The following is a 26,910-nucleotide window of genomic DNA, read 5'->3' as shown; positions in this document are numbered from 1 at the left end:
GGATCGAATCCCGGTCCGAAAGGAGTTCAAGTTGGTCGACTCCACGGACCAGGGTGTGGATCCTGTCTCTACACGTTTTCCAACGGGTTGAAAAATTCACTGCCATGACCGGGCGTGGTGGCGCACTCCGGAGGCACAGGCAGACGGATCTCTGAGTTCGAGGACAGCCAGGGCTACACAGACAAACCCTGTCTCGAAAAAACAAAAACTTTTAACTGCCACTGTTTATGACGACATAATGCAGTCTTTATAGTCTCTTACACATAACAGCCAGTGAGGAATAATGCTAGCCACAGACCTTTTACTAATAAGTCTTTTAAAGGAAACAAAACAACAACAATAAAAAATGCCTGGAGTGGTGGTGTATATCATTAATCCCAGCACTCAGGAGTCTGAGGTAGGCAGATATCTGTGAGTTCAAGGCCAGCCTGGTTTACACAGAGAGTTTGGGGAAGTAAATGGATAAACTGGTTTTTACATTTGACCAGCATAAAAAGGCAAAGAAGTGATGAAACTGATTTTAGTAGTACATTTAACTCAATAGAACAAAAATGCCAATTTCAAATATCAGTATAAAAACACTAATGAGGTAATCTGCATCCTTTTATTTATTGAGAAATCTTTGGGATCCTGTACATGTTTTGCATACAAACACATCTGTAACTTGGCAAGGGAATCTCCACTTTAATTTGAAAGAGGTAATCTGGGTTTTATATTTCACAAAATTTTACAGTTTGTACTGGGTGCTTTTGTGTGTTACTGAAGAAATGCCTCCTTGAGATACAGCTTTAAGGTATTTTCTCAATTAGTAGTCAAGGGGAGGAGAGCCCAACCCATGGTGGATGGTGCCGTCCTGGGTTCTATAAGAAGGTCGGTTGATTAAAAAAAAAAAGAAGAAGGACGGTTGAGCAAGCCAGTAAGCATTTCTCTATAGCCTCTGCATCAACTCCTGCCTCCAGGATCCTGCCCTGTTTTGAGTTGCTGCCCTGACATCCTTTGATAATGCACAGCAATGCTGAAGCGTAGGCCAAATAAACCCTTTCCTTTCCAACTTGCATCTTGGTCATTGTGTTTCATGGCAGCAATAGAAACCCCCCTAACTCGGACACTGCTGAAAATGTAAGCCAGTAATTTCAGCACTTGGGAGTCAGGGCAGGAGTTCAAGGCCTTCCTTGTGAGTACATATAGAATTAGAGGGTTGGAGAGGTGGCTCAGTGCTTATGAGAGTCTACTGCTCTTGCAGAGGACCTGAGTTTAATTCCCAACACCCACATCAGGCAGCTCATATCTGCCTGGAACTCCAGCTTCAAGGGATCTGATGTCCTCCTCTGGTCTCTGGAAGCATCTGTACTCTTTTGTTGTAGAATAGAATATTTGATTATGTAAAGATGTGTTGCATTTGTTTGTATTGCAGAATAATTGTTTAACTATGTAAAGATGTATTTGTTTACACAGCATTTGTTTAATTATGTAAAGATGTGTTACTTTGCCTATCCAAAGCATCTAATTGGTCTAATAAAGCATTGAATGGCCAATAGCAAGATGAGTTGCTATTTCACCTTGCTTGCCTAAGGCACCTGATTGATCTAATAAAAAGCTGAACGGCCAATAGCCAGGTAGAGAAGGGATAGGTGGGGCTGGCACGCAGAGAGGAAATGACAGACAGACAGACAGACAGGGGCCAGATGGGGGGTGGGGAACAGACATGGAGAAAACAGTTCAATGGGACATACAGAATGAAAGTAAGGGGAAAATCTCCAATGCAAAATGAAGAGAAACAGGTTTAGTGGAACAATCCCAAGCTAAGGCCAAGCTTTCATAATACGTCTCCATGTCATGATTTGGGGGCTGGCAGTACAAGAAAGCCTGCTATATTATTTTTTCCTTTTCCTTTTTTCTTATTTAAGGTGCTTGAGATGGCTGGAGCAATTAGCAATTAAGAACACATGCTTCCCTTGAAGAGGACCCAAGCTCAGTTCCCAGCACTCACATGGCATAACAGTCCAGCCATTCATGGCTTCAGTTTCAGGAGATCCAAAGCCCTCTTCTGACCACTGAGTACCCTAGACACCTGTATGTTGTACATTCAGGCAAGCGGAGCACTCAGTGTTACATAAAAATAAGTAAAAACAGCTGGGCACACACCTTTAATCTTAGCACTCAGGAGGCAGAGGCAGAGGCAGAAGGATCTCCGAGTTTGAGAACTCAGTGAGTTCCAGGCCAACCACGGCTGCACAGCAGAACTCTGTCTTAACAAAAAAAAGGAATGGGGCAGTGGAGGGGCCTACCTCCCAGCACTCAGAGGGCAGAGGCAGGAGGATTCTGTGAGTTTGAGGCCAGCCTAGTTGGTCTACAGAGCGAGTTCCAGATCAACCAGGACTGTTACACAGAAAAATCCTGTCTCTAAAAAAGCAAACAAATACTTTAAAAAGGAAAGAAAGGGGCTGGAGAGATGGCTCAGTGGTTAAGAGCATTGACTGATCTTTCAGAGAACCTGGTTTCAATTCCCAGTACACACATGGAAGCTCACAACTGTCTGTAACTCCAGTTCCAGGGGATCTGACACCCTCAAACAGGCAAATATTCAGGCAAAACACCAATGTACATAAAATATGAAAATAAGCAAATCTTTTTTTAAAAAAGGAAAGAAAGAAAATGTATGTGGGTTCATGTATTTCGATCCCAGGTGTTACCCACTGGAGGTTCAAATGAGAATGCTTAGGCTGGTATGTTTGGATGTGTGGCCTACAGTTGGTGGAACTGTTCAGAAAGGGTTAGGAGGGGCATTGTTGGAGGTGTGTCACTGGGAGTGGGCTTTGAGGTCTCAGAAGACTGGCAGGGTTCCCTGCTGGTGGGTCAAGATGAGAGCTGCTCCTGCCACCATGCCTTTGCTTTGCCATCATGGACTCTAACCCTCTGAATCCCTAAGCGAATTAAACTCTTATAAATTGCCTTGGTTGTGGTTCCCAGCAACAGAAAAGTTAACTAAGACACATACACAAAAGCTTTCCATCTCCAGAACTAAATAAAGTAACCAGGTCTGCTTTGGGAGGGTAAGATGGGAGGATTGAATACAATTTTGAGGCTAGCCTAAACTATATTGTAATGCCTTATCTCAGAAAATAAAATCAATTTAAAGATGAAGTTGCCATGTGTTTCCTAGGCATAAGCCAAGTTCCTCTCCTTTTGCAACGTGGACTTCTTTATCCCCAACCCCATCCTCTTCATACCCCAGAAAAGCTTAGCCACAGTAGTCTGCAGTGCTTATAAAGAAACTCCTGTCCATTTTATTCTTGGTACAGCTAGCTAAATGATCTTCAGCCATAAACCAGATCAAGTTATTATTCTGCTTAAAACCTTCAAAGGCTTATCCTGCTTAGAATGAAACCTAAGATCTTTACTATGGCTCAGGAGGCCCTGCGTGGTGGCCCTGTCAGCCCTGTGTGGTGGCCCTGGCTAATCTCGCTGGCCTCATCTTTCAGTTTCCTTCCTGTCATTACTTGAAGCCTTGCTGGCTTTATTCTCTTTCAGCCCAGCAATCTGACCCTGCTTGGGGGCTGTGCCCTTGCTGTTCCCTTTGCATAGAAGATGTCTTCTCTGGGAAATCACTTCGACTCATTCTCACTATTAGGAATCCTCAGAAGATTCCTCAGACCACCCCTAGTTGATATGGTTCTTTATTTATTTTTATATTCTGGAACTACTACTTGGCAGTTGGTCTGATAGGCTGCTTACATCCTCTTTGTGCCTTAGTTTTCTCATATTTATTACATTTTTAGTCACTTTCAAACTATTTTATGTGTTTTATCTACATGTATGTCTGTGTACCAGGCCTGGTTCCCATAGAGGTCAGAAGAGCAAGTCAGATCCCTTGGAAGTAAGTGTCAGGTGACTGTGAGCTGTCATGTGAGTGCTGGGAATTGAACTAGGGTCCTTTGCAAAAGCTGCCGCAAGTGCTCTTAACCACTGGGCCATCTCTCCACTTCCATTTATTTATTTGCATTTGTGTGTGGAACACAGAGGTCAGAGGACAAATTGCAGAAATCACTTCTCAGGGATCCAACTCAGGCCATCAGGCAAGTGCCTTTACCCACTGAGCCATCACACCAGTTTTTATTATTATTTTTAATGTGATGGGTGTTTTGCCTGCATATATGTCTGTAAATTACTTTGTGTGCCTGGTGCCTACAGAGGACAGATGAGGGCATAAAGTCCCCTGGAGCTGGAATTACAGGCAGTTGTGAGCTGCCATGTGGGTGTTGGGAGCTGAACCTGGGTCTTCTGCAAGAGCAAGGGTTCTTAACCACTGAGCCATCTCCCCAGCCCACCAGCTTGTTTCACTTTGTAGCAGGCTATCAATAGAAAGGTCCTCACCACCTTCCAGCAATGGGGGATGGACTCCTGGCCCTTTGATGTGCTAGGCAAGCACTCTACCGCTGAGTTAAAGTGGTAAGTTAAACCCTTACGTTAGTCATCTCTCAATTCACTGGAACCTGCTTGAAAACAGCAATCTCATCTGGTTCCCACCTCACTACTGTAGCTCAAGAGCATAGCATGGCTCCCTGACACACAGGTAAATCTGCCAATTTTTTTTAAAGAAAGGATAAATCCATATATAGTCTTAGACTACTACTTGAAATATGGACAGCAAGTCCATATTGGTAGTACCAAGAAATAGGCAGCATTTTGACAGTTAGGTTTTTACTTTTAATTGTGTGCATCTTGGTGTGGGGACTGGCGCTTGTGTGCAAGTGTTGCAGAGGTCAGAAGAGGGCATTAGAGCCCGTGGAGCGGAAGCTAAGCTACGGTCAGGTGTGAGATCCTGATGTGGGTGCTGGGAACAGACCCGGGGCCTTTGTGAAAGCCACACGCTTCTTAACTGCTGAGTCATCTCTCTAGCTCCAAGGTTTTCTTTTGTTGTGTTGTGACAAGGTCTATATAGACACAGGCTGGCCTGACACTCAGTCTGTAGACCAGGGTAACCTTGGACTCACAAGATCTGTCTGCTTCTATCTCCTGAGTGCTGGAATTAAAGAGTTAGGACACCACACCTGGCTTTTATTTTATTTATGTGTATGTCTGCTTTCCAGGGATGAATTTCTGTGCACCATGTGTGTCCCCAGAGTGAAGAGCTAGAAGAGGGTGTTAGATCCCCTAGAACTGGAATTAGAGCTGTCATATGGGTGCTGGGAATTGAACCTGGGTCCTCTGAAAGATCAGCCAGTGCTCTTAACCACTGAGCCATCTCTTTAGTTTCATCCATCTTTTTAATATTAAAATATTCTCTGACTAAGTGTGGTGGCCCTTTCACCCCAGCAACTGGGAGGCAGAGGCAGGAAGATGGCTGTGAGTTGAGTGAGACTCTGTCTCAAAAACAATCAAACAAAAAAACCCATTCTGATTAAATCAGTGATTAGCTTAACAAATACAATTTTTTATTCTAATATTTTAATTCATGTATACAGGTGTTTTTCTTGTATGTATGTCTGGGCACCACATGTGTGCATGGTGATTGTAGAAATCCAACACCCTCTTATGGCCTTCAAGGGAAAACACACACACACACATACACACACACACACACACACACACACACACATACACACACACACACACACACACACACACACACACGGGATACATGCAGGCAAAATACATAAAAGAAAAAATAATTAAAATTAAAAAGTATAGTGAAATGTAATTTGGTAGTTTAAATTTTTCCTAGAAGACAATAAAGTCATGGATGGGTACTAAATACATTTAATTGATAGGTTGGAAAAAGCCAAGCATGGTAATTCACTGTAATCTCAGTACTCCAAAGGCTGAGGCCAGAGAATTGTGAGTTCAAGACCATCCTTGACTGCATAGCAAGTTCAAGGCCACTTGGGCTACAAAAGACCTTATCTCAAAAACAAACTAAATGGTTACACATGCAATGGGTTTTCAGGTTAAAGAGTGTGAAAAGTTTATTAGTACAGTCTCATAGTTCGAATTTCAACTAATTCTCTAAGCCCAGCTTGGGATAGAAGCCAGCGCCACATACACTAGCCACCACCAAGTCACTCCTTCTGGTGCCCAGGTGACTAACACAGTACTATTTGGTTTGGTACAGAAACCAAAAAGAAATACCCTGACCTAAAAGGGTTATTAAAACACTATTCTGTTTGCCAACTATGTATTATAAAAACCTCACATGGCACATTACCACAGACTGCAGGGGCCAGTATGAGAATCTAGCCTATAGGGCTGAAGAGATGGCTCAGAGTTTAAGAGCACTGGCTGCTCTTCCCCAAGTCCTGAGTTCAGTTCCCAACATCCAACCACATGGTGGCTCAAAAACTTCTAAATGAAATCTGGTGCCCTCTTCTGGTGGGTAGGCATAAGACTATACATAATAAATAAATCTTAAAAAGCAAAACAAAACAAAAATCTAGTCTGTAGTTGTAGCACTCATGATACACACACACACACACACACACACACACAGAGAGAGAGAGAGAGAGAGAGAGAGAGAAGGTTGTTGCAAGTCTGAGGAGCTACATAGTAAGTTTCAGCCAGGAATCCAACCAACAAAAAGGCATCCAGATGTCAGCGTCTCCTCTTAAGCCAGCTTGTAAACAGTCACACAACAATGATGATGAAGGGAGGTTGGGGGGACCATGGAGGTGGCTCAGCGGGCAAAGGTGTCTACTGCCAATCCTTAGGACCTGGGTTCAATCTTGGGACCCATAGGTGGAAAGGGAAAACCAATTTCCTCAAGTTGTTCTCTGACCCCCACACATGCACGGACCTGCAGGTGCCCACACACATACACAATAAAGTAATAAAATGTAATTTTTTTAAAAGGTGGGGGCTGTCAAAATTTTTAGGTCATTATTATTAGTTTTGTCTTGTTTTGGGGATTGTTTTGGTTTAGTGGGTTTTTTTTTTTTTGGTTGTTTGTTTGTTTATAAGATGTATTTGTTGGACTGGAGAGATGGCTCAGCTGTTAAAGGTTAGGCTCACAACCAAAAACAAAAGATGTATTTGCTTATTTTATGTATGAGTGTACTTTCTTCATGTATGCCTTTATGCTAGATCCCACTACAGATTTGCTGCTGATGTGTTTTGTGTAACTCTGGTTATGTAGCCCAGGCTAGCCTCACACTCTTGACCCTGGGATTACAAGCCTGAGCCACCACACCTCAAGGGTCCCAATCCCTGAGGAGCAGGAGGTGGGGGCCGTATCAGGCAGCTCCTTAGTGAAACACCATGGGCAGGGCTGGTCCAGTTTCTGTGTTTCTGTGCTGACTTTTGTTAACAGCCCTCCAATCTTCCTGTCACACGCGTTCAGCTCTCACTCATCAAAACAAATAGCGTCAGCGTTTTCGTCTGTGCGATGGAGACAGTAAGAGTCTCACAGAGTGCAGCTGATGATGAGACAAGAGAATCTCACATAGGTGGGGCCGTGGGGTCTGGCTACACAGTGGCTTTTCCTCCCCCTCCCTGGAGAGGTGAACTTCCCAGTGCTCCCTTCAGACTTCCTTTTTTCTTCTTAAGCTTTATTTATCATGTATAGTGATCTGCCTGCATGCATGACTGCAGACCAGAAGAGGGCACCAAATCTCATTATAGATGGTTGGGAATTGAACTCAGGACTTGTGAAAGAGCAGCCAGTGTCCTTAACCTCTGAGCCATCTCTCCAGCCCCTTGATTTGTTTTTTGAGACAAGGTCTCTCTATATAGCCCTGACTTTTCTGGAACTCACTATGCAGACCAGGCTGGCCTGGGGCTCACAGAGATTCGACTGCCTCTGCTTCTGGATAAACGGGATTAATGGTGTGTGCCAACAAGCCTGAACCCACATCCTCTGCAAGAACAAGTGCTTTTAACTGTTGAGCCATCTATTCAGGATTTCACTACTTAAAAAAAAAAAAAAAAAACAATTTCAAGCTGGGCATGGATGATGGCACACACCTCTTGTCACCGCACTCAGAGGCAGAGGCAGGTGGATCTCTGTGAGCTCCAGGCCAGCCTGATCTACACAATTATTTCCAAGCCTGCCAGGATTGCATCATGAGACACTGTCTATTTAAAAAAGAGGCGTGTGTTGTGTTAGTATGTTTTTAAATTTCCTGGTTTTAACTTCTAATATAGTAGATATTAATATAGCCCTCATAAACCAGAGCATTTGAGAGATAGATATGGCTCATTGGGCAAGCGCTTATTTGCCTCCCAAATGCTGGGATTAAAGACGTGAGACCTTGCAGGCAGACATAGCTGGTCTTCGCCTGGCAGTGTCTAACGCTGCCTTTGTTGTAGAGCAGGTCACCATCCATTCAAGTATTCTCCAATCTCTGTCTGTGCCAGTACCTCATTGTCTTAAATATCACCAGTATACTCAGCCCTGCTCAGGCCACTTTTCTATCTTTCAACTGTGTTGGTCTTATACCCTTTGTTCTTGCATGACAAATGGGCCACACAAATACATTTTTTTTCTGTTACAAAAGTAAAATGTATTTAATGCAAAAACAGTTAACCAGCTGGGCATTGGTGGTGCACACCTTTAGTCCCAGCACTGGAGAGCACATGCAGGCAAATCTCTGACTTCAAGGCCAGTCTGGTCTACAGAGTGAGTTCCAGGACAGCCAGAGCTATACAGAGAAAGCCTGGGTTGAAAAAAAAAAAAAAAAAAAAAAAAAAAAAAAAAAAACTTCCTCCTTCTATATCCTGGGCCACCAGAGGATGTGGCCCAGATTTAAGATGGATCTTCCCATCTCAGAAGATCCCATGAAGAAAAATCTGTCACAGATGTTAACCAGCAGCTCCCGTTTTAGTTTGTTGCATTCCAGATGTAGTTAAATTGACAACCAAGAATAGCTATCACAAGTCTACCCCTTGTCAACTTGACAAAATCATATCTCCTTATGTCATGTTCAGTTTCAAAAGTAAAACAATAACTGGGTCATAATTACACCTAACATGATGTATAAGTATCCCATGTACAACCACAAATGCATTGCATATTACAGAATTGGTGACATGTCCCTTGAGTGGCATTCTTTTAGTATCTCAAAACTTAAATATGATAACTGATATTATCTCAATTGATGTTACATTACATGATAAAGAAATCAAGGAAAGAAAACACAAATATCTGTAAAACATCTTAAAAATATAGAAGAAACATTAATATCATAAGTATAATTATATGTCAATTATAATTATAAAGTCAATTATAATTTTTATTTCTGCAGCTGGTCACATGATCTTAGGTGGTATTTATAACTACTTTCCTCAACTTCCCATTCTGTATTTCCTTAGAAAGCAAACAGCAGGTCTTGCCTCTTTTCCTGGAGGAGCGACCCATACCTTCATCCCTGGAGGGTCTGTGCCCTTTGTCATCCTGCCTGGTTTGGGTTGTTGTAGTTTTCCGTTGACTTTATTCACAGGACATGATAGCACTAGGAGACATCCTAAAGGATCTCCTGTGCCCCAGACACAATCTTCCTATCTGCACTGTGAAGAAGCAGTCCACTTTCCTCTTGGTAATCTGGACCAATCACCCCGTGAAAGAAGTGTTCAGTGTAGTCAAGCTGCCACCAGGTCACTGGTGCCATATTGGGGGCTCAGTGTTGTTCTCTGCTGTTGGCAGACCTGGCATTCAGCAGCAGCTGTAGTCAGGTCAGCCTTGCTGAGGGATAGTCCATGTTGTTGAGCTCATGAGTAACCTTCACCAGTGCTGCCACGGTCAATTTGTTCAAGGGTCCATGGGGCAATGACAGGGATGACTTGGGAAAGAGGCTGGGACAGTCTACTTGATTCCTGGACTCCTCTGCTGAAGTGACCTTTGGATGAGCATTTACATGAGACACGAATATCTTCACATCCTTTGCCCGTTTGCAGAGGTCTCTCCACATCCTTCTTCCCCAGATGTCTTTCTCACCAATTTTCCAATCAAGCTCTTTCGCAGGTCCCTGACCATACAGGAAAACAGTTGGCTACAGCCCATGAATCAGTATACAATCACACACCTGGCCTTTTCTCCCTCCAAACAAAATATTTGACCATGTGTACTGCCTGAAGTTCTGCCAACTGTGAAGATTTCTCTTCACTGGTATCTTTCAGGATTGCCCAGAAAGGGGTTGTCATGCTGCAACTGTCCACTTCTGGGTGTGCCTGCATAACATACAGAACCATTAGTAAACCAGGCCCTAGTCTTCTCTTCCTCAGTCAACCCATCATAGGAAACACCTCAGAAAGCTATAAGAGCATGCTAGGGAGCAGACGGCGTTGTAATTAAAGTAGAAACCACAGGCAACAGATCCTATGTAACTTGCTTGTGCCTTCAGGACATGCTTAGTCCCAAACATGTATATATCACTTCCATTTGAAAATGGATTAATGCTGTGCTTGTCCTACTTCGTGGCTCCGTGTGTCAGATAATACCCAGCTCATGATGGGCAGCTCAGTCGCATGGTAACTTGGTGACCTATTGTGAAATGCTCAGTTAAGACCCAATAGCAGGAGGCCAAGAACTGCTTCTCAAAGGGAGAATAGTTGTCTGCAGATGACGGTAGAGCCTTGCTCCCAAATCCCAAAGGTCTCTTCTGTGATCCTCTCATAAGGACCTTGCCAAGGGCTCCAAACAGCATCCCCATCTGCTACTGCCACCTCAAGTACCATAGTTCTGTTGGATCATATGGTCCAAGTGGTAGATCAGCCATCACTGAAGCCTGGACCTGTTGAAGACCTTCTTTTCCAGGCCCCACACAAAGCTAGCAGCTTTCTGAGTCATTTGGTATATGGACCGCAGAAACATACCCAAGCAAGGAATGTGCTGTCTTCAGAATCCAAGCAGGCTCACTAAGTCTTGTGCTTCCTTTCCTCTGTGGTAGTGGGGGTCAGGGCAATGACATCCTTTAGGAGGAATATCCCTGAATGTCCCACACCACTGGACTCCTAAGAATTGCACTGAAATAAATAGAATGCTTTGCATTTTCATTGGATTTATTGTCCCATACTCTAATGTGCATGTTTTTCCAGGGAGTCAAAGTGGTCGATACCTCCTGCTCACTTGGTCCAATCAGCATAATGTCATCCATGCAGGGCACCAGTGTGATATTTTGTGGAAAAGACAATCAAGATCCCTTGTAAGTTGTGACGCAGGGCTGGAGAGTTAATATATCCTTGAGGTAAAACTGCAAGTGTATACTGCTGGCCTTGCCAGCTGAAAGCAAATTGTTTCTGGTGGTCCGTATGGACAGGTACCGAGAAAACAACATTTACTAGATCAATAGCTGCATACCGTGTACCAGGAGATGTGCTAATCTGCTTAGGTGAGGGCACCACACTTGGTATAGCCACAAAGTCATCATCACTGCTTGACTAAGTTTTCAATAGTCAACTGTCATTCTCCACCATCTTTCTTCTGCCGGCCAGATAGGATGGTTGAAGGAAGGTGTGGGAGCCACCACCCCTGCATCTTTCAAGTCCTTGATGGTGACACTGATTTCTGCAGTTCCTTCTGGGATGTAATACTATTTTTTGTTCACTATTTTCTGGCAGAGGCAGCTCTGGTAGCTTCCATCTGGCCTTTCTCGCCATAACAGCCCTCGCCGCACTGGTCAGGGAACCAATGTGAGAGCTTTGTCAACTCCTAAGTATTTCCCAAGTATACACTGAAGAGATGACTATAGGACAAGTTCACGGACCCACTAGATCCACCAGACCCACCTGAGTCAGAATTCAACCAAAACACCATTAATAACCTGACCTCCACCAGCCCCTGGTTTAACTATATGAGGGTATTATATCCCTGGGAAATGGAGTTACACACAATTGTGAGCTGCCATGTGGGTGCTGGGAATTGAATCAGGATCCTCTGGAAGAGCAGTCAGTGCTCTTAACCTCTGAGCCATCTCTCTAGCCTCCATAATGCTTCTTGAGGTCTGTCTGAACCAGTACCTAAAAGACCTCAGAAAGTCTGATTGCTTCCTTTCCCCAGTGTACATTGCCCTTATAAAAGGCCTTAGGTCCCTCCCAGGAAGGACTGGAGAAAGGCTAACAGTAAAACTCTTCAGTATTTTAGCAAGGGAAACCAGGCCTTTCATTCAAGGGGTTCTGGGTCCGGGTCTGGAAGCTGGTTCACAGGCCCACCTCTTGCCACTGTCCAGTGAAGCCTTTTTGTTTTGTTTGAGATTTTTTTCTGAGTAGCAACCCCAAGGTCTGGCACAAGGAAAAGGATGACTACACCTCTTCCAACATGCTAGTGCCCCTTGCCATTTTGTGCTGTATAGGATTTTGTGAAGGGCATGCCTTCTGGGCCTTCCCACTGTGCAGGATTATGTTTTACAAGTATTCACTCTAGCATTGTGATACCTGAGCCTTAAAATCCCTCCATCAAGACCAAGCTAGGATATCAGGTGTCTCCAGCTCTTTTTAGTGGGTCATCTTTGACAAATGTTTCAGCCAACCACTCAAAGAAGATTTTGCCCTCTGCCCCAACCCCAACACTGGAGTTTCAAAGCAGGGGGAGTCTCTGTGTAGCCTTGGCTGTCCTGGACTCACTCTGTACATCAGGCTGGCCTCAAACTCAGAGATCAGCCTGCCTCTGCCTGCCAAGAAGAGCTCTTCTGAGAGTGTGACACAGTGGTCGTGCCAGAGACCCAGGTGTGTCCATATGTGTGTCTAGGTGGGCATCTCCGTCTGTAAAATAGAGTTCTAACTCTAGCGTGCACCCTGGATTGTGGGTGCAGGGCAGAGGAAAATGCTCAAGAAACATTCAACCAGACCAGGAGTGTAAGAGCACTCCACAAACAAGTCCCTGGTGCCTACCTACTGAGGGTTCTATGGAGCTGGTTTGTCTATTTAGATTTATTTTTATTTTATGTATGACTGTGTGAGGGTGTCAGATCCCCTGGAACTGGAGTTACAGACAGGCATGAGCTGCCATGTAGGTGCTCTTAACCTCTGAGCCATCTCTCTAGCCTGAGGGTTTTTTTGTTTTCAATTTTATGTCCCAGTGCTTTGCTTGTAAGTATGTGTAGCACATGTGTGCCTGTGGGTGTCAGAAGGATCAGATCCCCTAGAACTGGAGTCACAGTTGGTCATGAGCTGGGTCTTTTCCAAGAGCAAGTGCTTTTCCCCAGCCTCTTACTTTTGTTGGGACAGGGTTTTACCATGTAGCCCAGGCTGACCTTGACTATCCATCCTGCTGCCTCAGCTTCCCGCATGCTGAAATTAAGTTCTAGGCCATCTAACTTCACCATACCCTACATTTTTTTGTCCCCCTCAATTGAACCACATCACTCGTATCATTCCAAGAAATCTTAATTTCTTTATTGTTTGACTTTTTTGACTCAACATTTTTTTAAACTTTTTGTTTTTTTCTGAAACGTTCTTATGAGCCTTTTGTTTTGTTCTCGTTAAATGCACTCGACCCAAAATTGGTTTGGCATATCGAAAAGGAGACCAAGGAAAGGAGGAGCTAGGGTGTGGGAGTAGGGAGGAGGCCCAGATGGACAGAGAAATTGAAAATGAGAGGAGAGGGGGCGACACAGAGACAGCAAAGGAAGAAGTTGAATAGTTAGGAAAACCCAAAAGAAAAGATGCAGAGAAAAAGAATGAGCAAGATTTAGGAGCAAATGAATTCAGGAGCCCAAGGAAGGGAGTAGGAGGAGACCAAGACCCTTCTCTGTACCGTCCCCGCTGGGGTGGGGGCGTCAAGGCACCAGGTCTGGTTAGGGTAGGGGACACCTGGGCTCTCTGCGTGGCTTTGCGCTGGATTGTAGTGGATCCAGCCCCACTTGGGGACCTGCCATGTAGCTCTGAGGCCTGGGAGTTACTCTGTGCTCGTGATTCCAGCTAGAGTTGGAATCAGGGCCTTGCTACACTCCACCCTCCACGTTTGGAGAAGGGTTGTACAGAGAAAGAGGAAGCAGCACTGTGCCTGCCAATCCCAGAGGAGCTCTTGACCCCACCCCTTCTCCCAGCTTTGTTGATGTCTGACGGGCCTCAGGCTCGGGCTGAGCCAAGTCCTCTGGCTTCTGGGCCTGCCACTCCACACTCCAGGTCCAGTGGAAGTTAGGCAAGGGCCACAAGCCATTTCCTACTCTTCATGCCTGCCTAGCAAGACTATCCCCATCTCTCTCCTCTTCCCTATAGACTTCGCCCTTGGTCTTCTGGTAAGTTAGGCTAAAACACCACCAGAAAAAACCAAAGATGGAATAAACCCTGCCTTTTCACATCTATTCCCCTTCTTGGGACAAACCATTATCTTTGGTCTGGCCCCTTTCCCCCTCATTGATGGGGACAAGCCAGTCCCAGCTCCCCAGAAGGGAGCAGGCTTTCTAGCAGCAAAAAGGGCCCTCCCAGCCACCTATCCACCTCCTCAGCTCCTTCCTAGAGCCCCTCCCTCATAACCCAAAGAAGTTCATGGCAGCAGCAAGCTGAGACCCGAGGATGCTTGAAAACTCGTGGCACTTGTGAGGAAGGAGGCAGGGACAAGACAGGGAAGTCAGCAGAGGTGTGACGTCACCTCCAGAAGATGGCAGCAGGGTATGCTACCCCCAAAAAACTGGGGGAGGGCAGCAGGCCAGGCTGAAGGGCCAGAGGTGCTTGGGGGGGGGGTAAGGGAAAGTGACCTCTCACCTTTCTCCCCCACCCTCAGAAACGAGCTCATCACCGCCATTCTGCCCTCAGACACAGGAACCATTTCCTGCCCTGGGCTCCTTTCCCTTGCCCTCCCAGGATGGATGGGATGGCAGCCTCCTCCTGCCTGCCATGAGTCCTGAAGTGATATACGAGAAGCAGGAACTCAAAGGGGTAGTGCAGCCATCTTGGCAAAAGCATCTTTGGGTGTGAGGGTGTCTCCTGGCCTGTGGGGCAGGGGGAGACAGGCCTCTGGTCCTGGGGCAGGCAGTGAGGTACACGCCCCAGGAGGGCTGACTGATGTAGGGCAGACAGCAGAGCGCACAGGACCGGTGCTGGGAAGGACAGGTTCTTTGTTTCGCTGTTGCTTCTAGATTTGTTCTGTCTCTGGAGTGTAAAAAGCTGCTCTGGCGGCTGCCCACCCTGGCTGATGTTTACATACAGGAAGTCCTGGTTGCTAGGGCTGGCCGCTGCTTTGTTCCGGAGAAAGTCCGGGCTGGCCTGGGCTGCAGGTGCCCGGTGGCTTCAAGTGATGAGATTTTCTTTTCTTACTTTTTTTTGTCTTTTTTTTTTTTTCCTTTTCCATTTTGTTGAAATATTTACAGCAATAGGAGAGGAAGAGAGAGGGGTAAGAGGACCCCCTAGGGGAAGATCCAAACCCAGGACCCACTCCTCAGGGAGCCCCAGACCCCAAATCTGCTCCCCAGATAGCCCAGCCCACAGAACTGGGAACTGCCCAAGTATGGCCACCCCAGTGGGTTAGGAGGCCCCGCGGGGAGTTGTGCTTCATCAGGAGTCACCCCAAGGGAGGGGGTCATTGGGTGCACTCTGGGGGTTGAGGGGCAGGCTTGCTTGGGAGACAGGGACCAATAGCAAGGGTGAAAGGAGCTTTAGAGAAAGTCCGCGTTAATCACCAGCCACTACCGCCAACCCCCTGGGCCTGGGCCTTCCTGTGGTGCAAGGCCCAGGCTCCAGGGCACAAGGAACTGTAGCATGGGAGGATCCTGTCCATCTGTCTTGCTGGCCCACCGCTCCCTTCCGGTGGATGGACAGGAGCAGCTGATGGATTGGATCCTGCAAGGCTTTGGCTACCTGAAAAGCGGCAACCCCCTACAGACCTAGGAAAGCCTTGCTCTTCCTCTACAGGCAGGGAGTGACAGAAGTTGGTCACACCCGCCAGTTTCTCCCGCACTCCTAGGGCCCCTGGGGACTTTTCCTCATTGCACTCCCCTAGAGAGGCTGGGGTGTGTGGCTGGTGGAAACCCTGTCTACTAACCCTGGCACCTGGGGCCCAGGTCAGAGCCCCTGAGGGGACTGTGGGGCCCACGGGCTGAGGGGCACCTGGAGAGAGTGGCCCACCAGCCACTGCCTCCATCAGTCTCTGCTCCCATCAGAGCCCCTCCTGGGTTCCCTCCCTGGCCAGGACCCGGGCCTCTGGTCCATGAGGCCCCTCAGAGACTGGTGACCAATTGCATCTGCCCGTCCCCATCGGGCCCTGGCCCCTCGAGACTGGGGGCTGCCAGGTAGCCTTCATGGCTGGGCCGCCGCACCTGGTAGTAGCCCTGTAGGGGATTCCGAGCCACCAGGGCCGGCGGGCGGGAGGTGTAGTAGATTTCTGGAGGGCCTGGGGGGGCAGGTGGGGGTGGGGGTAGGGCCTCATTAGGCCCTTCGGGGCTGCTGTCCGGGTAGGAGGGCGAGTCCCGCAGGTTGGCCCCGCTGGCATAGAGGGAGTCCCGGCCGGGAGGTGAGGAGAGGGGCCGACTGGTGGCCCCATCCTCTGCCGTGCAGCTCTCTGACTCGTCCAGATCACTCTGGTACAGCACCGACTGGGCCCGGGGCAGCAGCAGCGGCTCCTCCAGGGCCTTGTAGAGAAGTTCAATCTCTGCCCGATCAGCACCCCCAGGCCCGCCGGTCTCGTCCTCACTGACCCCTGGCACGGGTGGCACAGGAGGTTCCGGGGGAGGCCCTTTGGCGCCCCCACTGGCCCCACGCAGGTTGTTGTGCACCAGCTCTGAGATGATCATCTTCTCAAAGGCGGCAGCATCGGCCAGGTTCCGGCCTCTGGGGGGCTCAGGTCCCCCATCCCCTGGAGGGAAATCCCCGCTTCGCAAGGAGTAGCTGTTGTTGAAGTTGCCGTTAAGGGGCAGGGTATCCATGCCACAGGCTTCCCGGCCTCCCAAGGGGTGCTCTGCAGGGCAGAGGGGGCAGTAAGGATGGGCCTGGTCACGTGGGTAGACAAAGGGCGCTGAGAGGTCTGTCCCAGATCCTCGGGTCTCATTTTCCTCTTTCACCTGCTGTGGGGCCTGCCGACTAGCAATAGGCTCAAGAGGGTGTGTGTAAGGGCCTCTTCACCCAGACCTGTGTAGTCAGGTACAATCCCTAGGCTTGGGCTGACCCCTCACTTTATTCCCTACCTGAAGGTCCCCACTTGGCTGCTGTGCCAGAGCCTGTGGGCAGGGACACCCCAAGTTTCCGGTCCCTATGAGATCCTTACAGGAGACGGGCCTGCCTTTGTTCCCCTTCCCCTTTGGAAGTGCTTACAGGAGACAGTGGTACTTACTCGGTTCCCTGTAGCTTCCTGTAGATGCCAGCCCACAAGAGAAGATAAGACAAGAATGAGTTAAGCAGAGGCCCCTCAGGACCTGCCCTCAGGGCCTGCCAACTTGGGACCCTGCCCTTCCCTGGCATCCAGCCAGCCCAAGTGTCCTCACCTGGAGAGTTGAAGACCGGGGGCGAGGAAGGATTGAAGCCCACAGACTCCGCGATGAGTGTATTGTATGGGCTAGTGCCCCCACGGGGCTGTAGCACAGGGTTGGTCAGGAGATGGTTCCCCATGGTACCTGCCCAAGGGAAGGGCCAGGTTATAAGGCAGCCCAGAGGCTTGGGCCAAGGAGGTTCTGAGAGGTACCAGGGCCAGGGCACACCTCACCTCGGTTCAGGGTAGGGGTGCTGTTTATGTCGCCCGCCATAAAGGAGGACTCTGTCTGTTTCCTCACGGTGTCATTCCACATCCTCCGGATTCGGCTCTGGGGACACAGCCCAAACGTGAGGGGATCTCTAGTACCACCCCACCCTCCAGGGTCTGGCAGAGCACTCCTGCCTCTTGGCCCAGAGAGACCTGCTGGGTATGCCTTCCCTGCCCAGGTACCTGGGTCCCTGTGTAGTAGCGGGTGTTACTTCGCATGGCTGAGGTCTTCAGGGAGCCGTGAGTCCCCCCAGGAGGGGAGCGGATGCAGCAGTAGGAGTGGCGCAGGCACTTGCTGTACTCCTTGTGCACCTGTGAAGGGACAGTCAGCCGGTCAGAGCGGGCAAGCCACAGAAACTTCACTGATGGCCAGCCATTCGGGCTATTACTTTGGTTCATTCTCTTTTTCTTCACCAACACCAACTTCCTCATTCATTCCTTCATTCTCCAACTCAACTCATCTTTAGGGAACATGTCCTATATGTGCCAGGCACAGGGAACATCACTGACTCTGAACTCCTGACCTCCTGCCCCCACCTCCCCAGTGCTAGAATTGTAGGCATGCACCACTATGCCCAATTCGTGACCCTGGGGATGGAACCCAGGCTTCATGCATGCTAGGCAAGCACTCTACCAATTCAGCTACATCCTCAGCCCTCATGGTGAAAAGTTGATGTGTATGGATGTTTTGCCTACATATACATGTGTGTGTCATGTGTGTGCAATGCCCTCCAAGCCAGGCAAGGGTTCCCTGGCACCATTCCTTGGATCAGTTCTTTCTAGAAAGATTAAGGTAGGAATCTTAACATCGTGACTTCCAGCTGTTCGCCACCCCTGGCTGGGCTGCGCATCAGACAGGACCACAAGAGCACCCACAGCCCTAGCAGCCCGGCTGCCACTCACCTGTACCCCGCTTCATTTCTAGAATCTTTTTGACCTCTGACTGAATCCTCCCAGCTCCCATCAGACTCAGATGGTCCCACAGAAGGCAGGTGACCAGGGGACATACTGAGGGGCCCAGGGAGCACCTGAGTACCTTCACCCTGGCCTCCCTCCCCGAGCTCTGTCACCCTCACCTTCTTCTGTAAGGCGCAGTGAAAGACAAAGATGAAGACCCCCTGGAAGGCGTTGAAGGTGGTGAAGAGATAGGCCATGACTACCGACTCCTTGTTGATGAAGAGGAGGCCAAAAGCCCAGGTGAGGCCCAGCAGGAAGAGCAGCGCAATGGCACCCAGCGCCCAGGACCTGGTGGCCAAGGGGATAGGCAGTCATGGTGCTCACCAGGAAAGACAGCCCAGCCCCAAGGCCTCCCCTCCGGTGCCACCTGAAAGACCTAGCCTAAGGTTGAGGTGGCCTTGGGAAGGCCTGCTGGTGGACACTGAGGGTTGGTTCCAGGTGATGGGCCGTTTCCTGCCAATGTCATCGTTTTGATCAGATTTCCAGTGCACTCAGACTCCCTTTGTGGCCCACTTTTCAAGGCGCCCTCAAACAGACTGACACTAAATTTGCAGTGGCAGGCCTGACAGCACAGGTGGGCAGACTGCTGTGCTTTCTGGCCCTGCTAAGTAGGGTCCACATCATGCACAAAAACTGAACACCCAAAGCACGGCGCCGACGATGAACAAAGTGTTCCGGAAACCCTGAGGGCCCCAGGGTGAGGGTCTCACTTGATGTTGTCAAGGCGGCTGGAGTCAGGCTTGAGCACTGATGAGCTTCGGATCATCTTGTGCAGGGTCACCATGAGGAACACCAGGTTCACCTGGGTAGCAGTACAGGAAGGGGCTCAGTCTCTGCTCCAACCCCTTCTCCAGGGCCTTCTCTGCCCACAGGGCCCAAAGTGCCCACTGCCTCCATCCGGTATTTGCTGTGAGGCCAAGGGTCATGGCTTGGCATGAAACGGCCTTGGATCACAGCTGCTGGTGCACTGGCCTCATACTGGGGACTATGGACTTAGTCACCCTAGTCTTTTTAGCTACTGCTTGTGTGAGTGTGTGTGTGTGTGTGTGTGTATTTAGGGATAGAACCCAGGGCCTTTTTTGCATAGTGGGCCATGCCCTGGCTCCTCTGCTTGGTTCTGAAAGCTTTTACTCTAGTGCCTTGAAAAACTGGCACGGGCCTCAGAGTTAGGGTCAAGACCAGCCTGAATGAAAGGAACCCCCATCCTTGGAGTGCCACTCACCACAATGACAAAGGAGACGGGCCCAATGAAGCTCCAGATGAAGTAGTTATCCACCCTCAGCCAGCAGCTAAAACGAAACACAGTGAGAGTGGGAAGATGCCTGAAAGGCCAGCCACCCCAGCCCTGGCCCAAGGAAAGCCAGCCAGCCAGCCACTCAAGAGCCAACCAGAGGAAGACCACGGGGACAACAGAGACACTCACGCCTTCTCAGTGCCATAGCTTCGGTAGTCAATGGCCGCTGCGATGCCTACCACCAGGGCTGGGAAGCAGTAGCCACCCAGGTAATAGTACTTGGTGCGTGAGTATTCGCTCTCAAACACCTCCACCAGCAACAGGTAGAGGTGCACACCTTCTAGGCACAGCCAGGAGAAGGCGGCCAGGAAAAAGTAGTGCAGAAGGCCAGCAAAGATGGGACAGGCGACCTGGGAGGGCAGATCAGTAAGAGGCTATTTATTCCACCAGCCAGAGCCCTTCCTTCCCACTGCCTAGCCTCGGCCCCAAGAGTCGCTAACCTCATACTGAGTCTTGTCTATCCCAACAAGGAAGAGCAGCTCCGCAAGGAAGAGGTTGATGCACAGGTTCTTGTGGATGGTGTTGCGGTCGGTCTGCAGGCCACGCAGGAAGCAGAAGGTGGAGATACAAATGGCCAGACAGACCAGGGAGATGACAATGCCAACCCAGGTGATGACCGACAGCAGCAGCTCATTGATACGGCCCTGGTACTAGGGGACAGGAGTAGGGGGGACACTCAGGGCTTGGCCAGGTGACAGCTGCAGGTAAGGACCCAGGCAAGGCTGTGGGCCACAAGACCCTCCAGTGCTACCCACCCAGCCACCAAGCTGGCCCCCACCCCTGTGCAGGCAGAGCAGGCTCACTTCCTCATGCTCTGGAAGGCTTGTGGAGGGAATGACAAATGTGACAGCAACTTGCTTCTCCAGAATGCCTCAGGGCCAGAGGGAGCCAGATGCAAGGCTGCATGCCCCAGGCAAGACTGGTGGCCCCCCAAGCCCATGAGCTGGCCTCGTAGGCATCGCCCATGCAGTGTACTCTCTAGGATGCCATGCAAAGCCAGGCCAGCAGCAAGCAGGACTGCCCGGGGCAGCAGAGCACCGGCCAGCTTACGATCTCTCGGTGAGCCATGAGCACTGCGAAGTTGGTGAGGTGGCTGCAGGCACATGTGGTATGGGTCTTATTGGACTCCACCAGGCGGCAGCCCTGGGTTGACCAGTAGCCCAGCATGGAGCGCTCTGAGTAGTTCCAGAAGGAGCAGTTTGCATTGAAGTGGTTCTTGGCCTGTTACATGGTGTTGGACAGGTTGTCAAGACTGCAAGTCCTATTCCTGCCCTCAAACCAGCTACAGGGACAGTGACAAGTGTGAAGGAAGTGCCTGGGGCCCGAGGTGACCACGAGCTCTATGGGACATATGGTCCAGAGGAGCTGAAACTTACTCCCATGTAGGTGAACACATGGTGGGGGTATGTAGTCGGAACAAAGGATGCTGGAACCTCCAGGGAGGGAGGGAGGGGTACACCTGAGCTCACCTCCAAGTGGGCCACAGTAAAGATGACAGGGTCCATGAGGAAGACACGGCTCGATTCCTTGTTGATGGATGCTGCAATGACTTGTGAGTTCACCACCAGGGAGGCACCTCCGGGACCACCAGTCCCCGATTCACCGGCCAGCTTCACTGTAGCATTCTCCGTGGACAAGAATAGGCCCAAGTTGTTATAGAGGATGAAGACGACCTTGACCACACCTGAGGAAGACAGGCACAGGGAGATACAGTGGCCATCCTCGGGTACACTGAAACTGTGCTGTGGCCCAGATGAGACGGCAGCCCGCAAACCATTTCCACAAGGCCAATGTTTAGCAGTGGGCGTGTCGGATGACCGCACAGTGGCCAGGACTACAGGCTGGCTCTCTGATCCACTTCCTCGGCCTCAAAGGGCACAATGCCTTCTGGAACTAGGACTGAGTTGTGCAAGCCCAGGCCTTTGCAGGGCTTTGGGATATACATAGTAGCAGCAGATGAGGTGTGATTGAAACATGACTGTTGGGTTCCACAAGTGTAGATCAGAGTGCCAAGTGGGCAGTGTGCACGTGCTTTCAGATACACCCCACAGGACACTGACCGTTGCGGCTATTCTGCTTGATGGTGTTGGCAGACAGCTGGATGGAGTTCTCACTGGGGTATTCCTGGGGGAACACCAACTCCTGCACCTGACCCTCCGTGTTTAGGACAGTCACCTCCAGGACTGTAAGGGCAGGGGCAAAAAGGACATGTTATCAGGGCCTGTGCCCAGATAAGGTTCGTGCTACACCATGAGGCCTGCAGTGAAACCACTGGCCCAGGAGTTGGGGATTGGCTCTGAGGTGGCCGCAGTACTCACCCACGTTCTGCTTGGCAGCCAAGAAGCGAGCTGGTTCCCTGACATTGTCAGCCAGCAGGAAGGCCCCCTCCTCCAGGACATCTAGGAGCATGGTGGCTGTGTGCACCTGTTCTGTGGCATTCATGTCTTTCCAGGACTCAAGTGCCTCTGGCCGGAGCAGGTTGTCCACAGTCTCCACCACAGCCTGTGTATAGCAGAGTTAATACCATGAGTCTCCTACATTCTTTAGTTCCTTGAGACAGACTTAATGTCCTCTTCTCTCCCTTTCAGTCCTAAGGCCCCTCACTCCCACAAACGGTACCCAGTGGGCTCACCTTGATATAATCCTTGCAGGTTCTCTCTCGCTTGTGCATCTAGACAAAGAGACGGAGGTAGTGACAGGTGGACTCCGGGGACCACTCCCCGAGACCTCCTTCAGGAACCCCACCTCTGAGGACCACTCAGGGCAGTGCAGCCGTGGAGCCCAGCAGGCCCTGGGGTATGGCATCCCTCACTGGTCACTGTGGGGTGGCAGAGGTACAGGTACCTACCTTATTGTAGTTCTTGCCAGCTGACTCGCGCTCAATGGGCCGGAGGGCCTGGAGCTGGGCATCCAGGATGTCCAACAGCTGCTCCATCAGCTTTACCGAGGAGGACACATCCCCAGCATAGATGGAGCCCCGTGTGTGGCGGGCCAGCTCACTAGCAATGTTGGCTGCATTCTCTCCGCTCTTAATCTGAGTGAAGCAGGGAGGAGAGCCCTCAGGTCTGTTGGGCGCTGGCTTGCCCTGCTCCACACGCCCTACCCTCTTCTCCCTGTAAGTCTTTCTCACACAAGGGTTAGAGAAAAGGAGACCCCTTGCCTTGGTCACTGCCCTCTATGTCTCCCAAGTTATTTCCACTCCTGCTGACCCTGGGCTCTGGATGGCCTGCCTGCAAGGGGCAACAGTTACTGGTACCTTCTGGGCTACTTGGTTGACCCAGGGGGAGGTGCAGTTGCTGAGGTCAGGGCCTCGAGGGTTCCACAGGCCCAGAGCTGGGAGGCACTGGAATGAGGCAATTCCTGTAGAGATAGACAAGAACGCCAGAGAGGAGGAGATGACAAGGGGCCGAGCAAGGAGCAAAGAGAGAGCAGAGGGAAAGGGAGAGACAGACATTGAGAAAAGGCACAAGGCAGCCCGCCCTAGCTTCCCAGAGTCAGAACTTCCTAGGTAAGAGTCACTGTGCAAACTTTTCTCTACTAAGCCCCTCCTCACCCCCAGAGTACCTGGGCTGCTTACTTGTCCCACATCTGTCCTGAAACTGGCTCTGCTACTTTAGTCTGAGGCGGGTAGCTAGCTTGCCTGCAACTCCCCAGATGCTAGGCTGCAGATGGCACCTATACAACTACCCTGTGTGTCCAACCCTTTCTGGTCAGCTGTGGCCCCAGTACTCACCTCGAGTTCCCTTGGGGCAAGGCCTCTCCACCAGCATACCCTGTTGGGTGGCTGGCCACTGGACCCGTCGGACCTCTCGGGGTTCACAGAATAGCTCAGGGGACACGTGCAGATTGGGGGCTGGAGGCCGCCGAGTACTGGGTGCTGGGGCTGTGGCTGGAGGCAGGTCAGGTCCCAGTTGGTTAATGGCACCCACTGGGTGTGTGGTGAGGGGTGCCCGACGGAGTGGAGTGGTGGCTGCAGGTGAGGCTGTGCTGGTGAGGGGTGTGGGCCGAGCTGTGGTGGTGGTGCTGAGAGGTGGGGAAGTGGCTGGGCCTAGAAGGTAGAGGGGACAGACAGGACAGGGTTACACTCCTGCCTAAGGCCCACCAAAGTGTCCAAGCAGAGGGTTCCTTAGCACCTCGATGTCTTCTTTAACCACTGAGGTGGAGAGCTGTTCTGGGCCCCCTGCCTTCCTGTGCTCAGAGGAACCCTACATTCGTGAGATCACATATTCAGAAAAAGGTAAAAATAGACTACTGCGCATAATGTGGCGTCTCTCCCAGACCTGGGACTGGAGATGTGTATCAAAGCTGCTGGGGGTAACCACCTCTCATCTGTGACATGGCCAACTGGGGTCTGGAACCTGGCTACAGCTTCCCTTGGTGGACACACACCCACACCCACCTCCCCTTCTACAAAGGTTGCCTAAGGCTCTCTAGAGCTCTAGGGCTGCTCTGGGTTAGTGATGGGAACACCAGCTGGAGACAAAATGAGACTACAGCGAGCGAGTGGTTCTGCAATCCCTAATGTGCCTAGAGGCAGCACAGACCACTGGGTAGAGCCCAGAGTCCTAGGGTTCAATCCTCCAGAAAGATAATCCCCAGGCCACATAGTGCATGGGTTTCATCTGTAAAAACAGTGCAATCACAGTTGCTACAACAGAAGTAGCAACTGTGATTTTCTTTACCTCCTAACCCTCAAGAGCTTACAGTGGGCCCTATATTCTGGTACCAAGAAGTAATGGATGCAAAGAGGCCTAAATCCCTAAAAACCCATCCTCACCAGCACTGGGATCTGGGGGTCCAAACTCCAGGCTGTAGCGCACCACAAAATAGTTGTTCCACACGTACAGCTGGTTGTCCCGGGGATTGTAGTCGACAGAGGAAACAAACTGGTAGGGGTTTGGGAAAGCCAGACTGACTGGCTCCTCTCGGTTTGCATTGGTGTTGAAGGCATAGTCCACGCGGTTGCCGGCTGCCTCACTATCGTCATCCACATATACGGAGCGCAGCACATAGAGGACTCCGCATACCATGAAGGCGTTGGAGGCCGAGCGCTTGTCGTAGCCTGTTTCCCAAGTGCCCTCGAAGCGCAATGTGTAGGGGTTGAGCTGGCTCACCACCAGACGCCCATTGTTGCCCTCGGTGGCATAGATGACCCATAGCCCATTCTCATCCACCGCCAAGTCAATGTCGGTCTTGCCTCCCCAGCGGTAAGGTGAGGTGTCATGGTAGTTGGCTGTGTTGATGACTGTCTCGCCACTCTTGATGCGGGTCCGCAGGTCATACTTGACAATGTTGCGCGTGCGCTCCTTGTTGTAAAAGACCGCGCCATCGTACACTACGAAGCCGGTACCATCCACACGGTTGGGCAGCCGGTATGTGGTGGTGTGGCGTGCAGCCACATAGTCCTCCCATGAGGCATATTCAGTCAGTGTGTCCGTACGGTAGGGAATCCAGGGCATGACGTAGATACGGTCACCTGCCTGTAGCGGGTCCTTGCACCATGCACCAGACTGGTGCTCTGACTCATGTGTGGAGGTGGGCTCCAGAACTTTCTGCAGGGTCCCTGGGCACACGAAGACTGGGCCGGGTGGGTGGGTAAGCAGGGAGGAGGTGGGGAGGAGCAGAGGCAAGGAGAGAGGGGAGAGAGAGGCAAGTTGGTCACACGGTGGGGGGAGGAAACCATGTTGTCCCCTCCTGCTGCTGCAGTCATGGTTGCTTGGTCGGGCTGGTGATGGGAAGGGGGTTTGTGGGCGGGGAATCCCGCCCTGCCCAGCTGCCCCTCTCCCTGGTGCTGTGAACCCTGGAGACCATCAAGAGCAGGGTTAGTGTGGGGAGGTGGTACCCTCTTCCCTTCCTTGGCTGCTAGAGACCCCACAGGCTGGGGACAAAGGATCTGGCCAGTGCTCTCCCAGAGTGGGCGTGGGGGGGGGCTCTGCTGCAGTGCCACCTAGCCTCAAGGTTCAGGTGTCAGCACCCTGGCCTCCCTTCTGTCTCTGTGGAAGAACTAGGGGCTGGGATCCCGTCCTTCACCAACCATGCAGGGATGGACTTAACAAAAAAAACAAAAACAAAAACACTTCACTTTCTTCCTCCAAAAGCTGCAAGGTAGAGTGATGTTTCCACACCCACTCTGGCAGGGAGGCTTAGGGCTGTCTATTCTCTCCTCAGGTCCCTGCAGCTGTCTGAGGAAAGGATGGAGGAAGCAGCTCCCAGGTTAGGCTAGGGAGAAGTCCAATCCTGCCCCAGCCGGCAGGGCCTCTGGTGGGGTCAGGTTCAGAAGCACACTGACACTGGTGGGGTGGGGACGTTTGGGGCGAGGGAGCTGCGCAGAGGGAAGAGAGACAAGGAGGGGTGTGTGTGTCCACAAGTCCTGGCTCCAAGGGAGGCGCTCTGGAGACCACCTGGGAAGAGAAGGTTAGTGCTGGCGAGGAGAGAGGGGGGTGAGCAGAGAATTCACTCCAAGGCCCAGGCCCGACTGAGAGTCCCTTCCAGGGGCAGTCCCAGGTCCAGCTCGGAGGGGGCAAGGGAGGGAACCAGGTGCTAGGATAAAGCCCCAGCCCACCCCAGCCAACCCCCACCTCCCCTGCCCCGGACCCCGATTTACCTGTGACCATCCCGGGCTCGGGAGGAGGGACCAAGGCAGCGCTGATGTCAGAAAGGTGGGGGGCCCCGCCCCACCCCCCCATTCCCTGAAAAGAGGAAAACCTCGACTGCATCTCGTTGGCACCACTGGCCTGCCCACCCTTGCCCCTCACAGCCCAGCACCACCTGTTCCTAGCCTACCCTAGTGATTCAGGGGTCAGTGTGTCCCCCCTTGCCCAAGTGCTTCGGGACAGAGGCCCTCCCCTTCAGGAGGGCGGGCACCTCCCTCTCCTTTCTCCATGATAGAACCCACAGGCAGGCCAGTGCTGCAGGGTGGGTGTTTGTGGATCTACGGTGAATTCTCTGCTCCTGCTTGGTCCATCACCAAAGCAGCTAGCCCCAGGGACACAGGGAGGCTGGGACGACTTGCCCAGCATGGTGGACAGCTTCAGTAGTGAGGGATCCTTGGGTAGGAGCCAGG

At 50.8% G+C, this 26,910-nt stretch overlaps 1 protein-coding gene across 5 annotated transcripts in view; it reads right to left on the bottom strand.

Annotated features, from left to right (window-relative positions):
* Nucleotides 1-13,298: 13,298 nt before the first annotated feature.
* The window catches only part of Adgrl1 (adhesion G protein-coupled receptor L1), a 40,940-nt gene continuing 27,328 nt past the window's right edge, over nucleotides 13,299-26,910 (bottom strand). For 3 of the 5 annotated variants that reach the window (XM_051194927.1, XM_051194928.1, XM_051194929.1), the window contains 19 exons: nucleotides 24,625-25,425; nucleotides 23,581-23,895; nucleotides 23,104-23,207; nucleotides 22,696-22,881; nucleotides 22,480-22,518; nucleotides 22,166-22,349; nucleotides 21,908-22,030; nucleotides 21,317-21,531; nucleotides 20,898-21,068; nucleotides 20,288-20,497; nucleotides 19,977-20,197; nucleotides 19,776-19,842; nucleotides 19,264-19,355; nucleotides 18,673-18,841; nucleotides 17,780-17,908; nucleotides 17,561-17,657; nucleotides 17,343-17,471; nucleotides 17,192-17,209; nucleotides 13,299-16,819 (listed from right to left, as the gene is read on the bottom strand). In XM_051194927.1, coding sequence (XP_051050884.1) covers nucleotides 16,083-16,819; nucleotides 17,192-17,209; nucleotides 17,343-17,471; nucleotides 17,561-17,657; nucleotides 17,780-17,908; nucleotides 18,673-18,841; nucleotides 19,264-19,355; nucleotides 19,776-19,842; nucleotides 19,977-20,197; nucleotides 20,288-20,497; nucleotides 20,898-21,068; nucleotides 21,317-21,531; nucleotides 21,908-22,030; nucleotides 22,166-22,349; nucleotides 22,480-22,518; nucleotides 22,696-22,881; nucleotides 23,104-23,207; nucleotides 23,581-23,895; nucleotides 24,625-25,425 — 4,007 coding nt within the window. In that variant the 3' untranslated portion in view covers nucleotides 13,299-16,082. Of the gene's footprint in view, nucleotides 16,851-17,191; nucleotides 17,210-17,342; nucleotides 17,472-17,560; nucleotides 17,658-17,779; nucleotides 17,909-18,672; nucleotides 18,842-19,263; nucleotides 19,356-19,775; nucleotides 19,843-19,976; nucleotides 20,198-20,287; nucleotides 20,498-20,897; nucleotides 21,069-21,316; nucleotides 21,532-21,907; nucleotides 22,031-22,165; nucleotides 22,350-22,479; nucleotides 22,519-22,695; nucleotides 22,882-23,103; nucleotides 23,208-23,580; nucleotides 23,896-24,624; nucleotides 25,426-26,451; nucleotides 26,537-26,910 lie in introns of those variants that run through there. The other 2 variants (XM_051194931.1, XM_051194930.1) reach the window with 2 other exon arrangements.

The sequence above is a fragment of the Phodopus roborovskii genome, unplaced genomic scaffold, assembly GCF_943737965.1.
Source record: "Phodopus roborovskii unplaced genomic scaffold, PHOROB, whole genome shotgun sequence".
NCBI classification, from domain to species: Eukaryota; Metazoa; Chordata; class Mammalia; order Rodentia; family Cricetidae; genus Phodopus; species Phodopus roborovskii.
The sequence above is the reverse complement of the archived record's forward strand: the minus strand, read 5'-3'. Positions and strand labels throughout refer to the sequence as shown.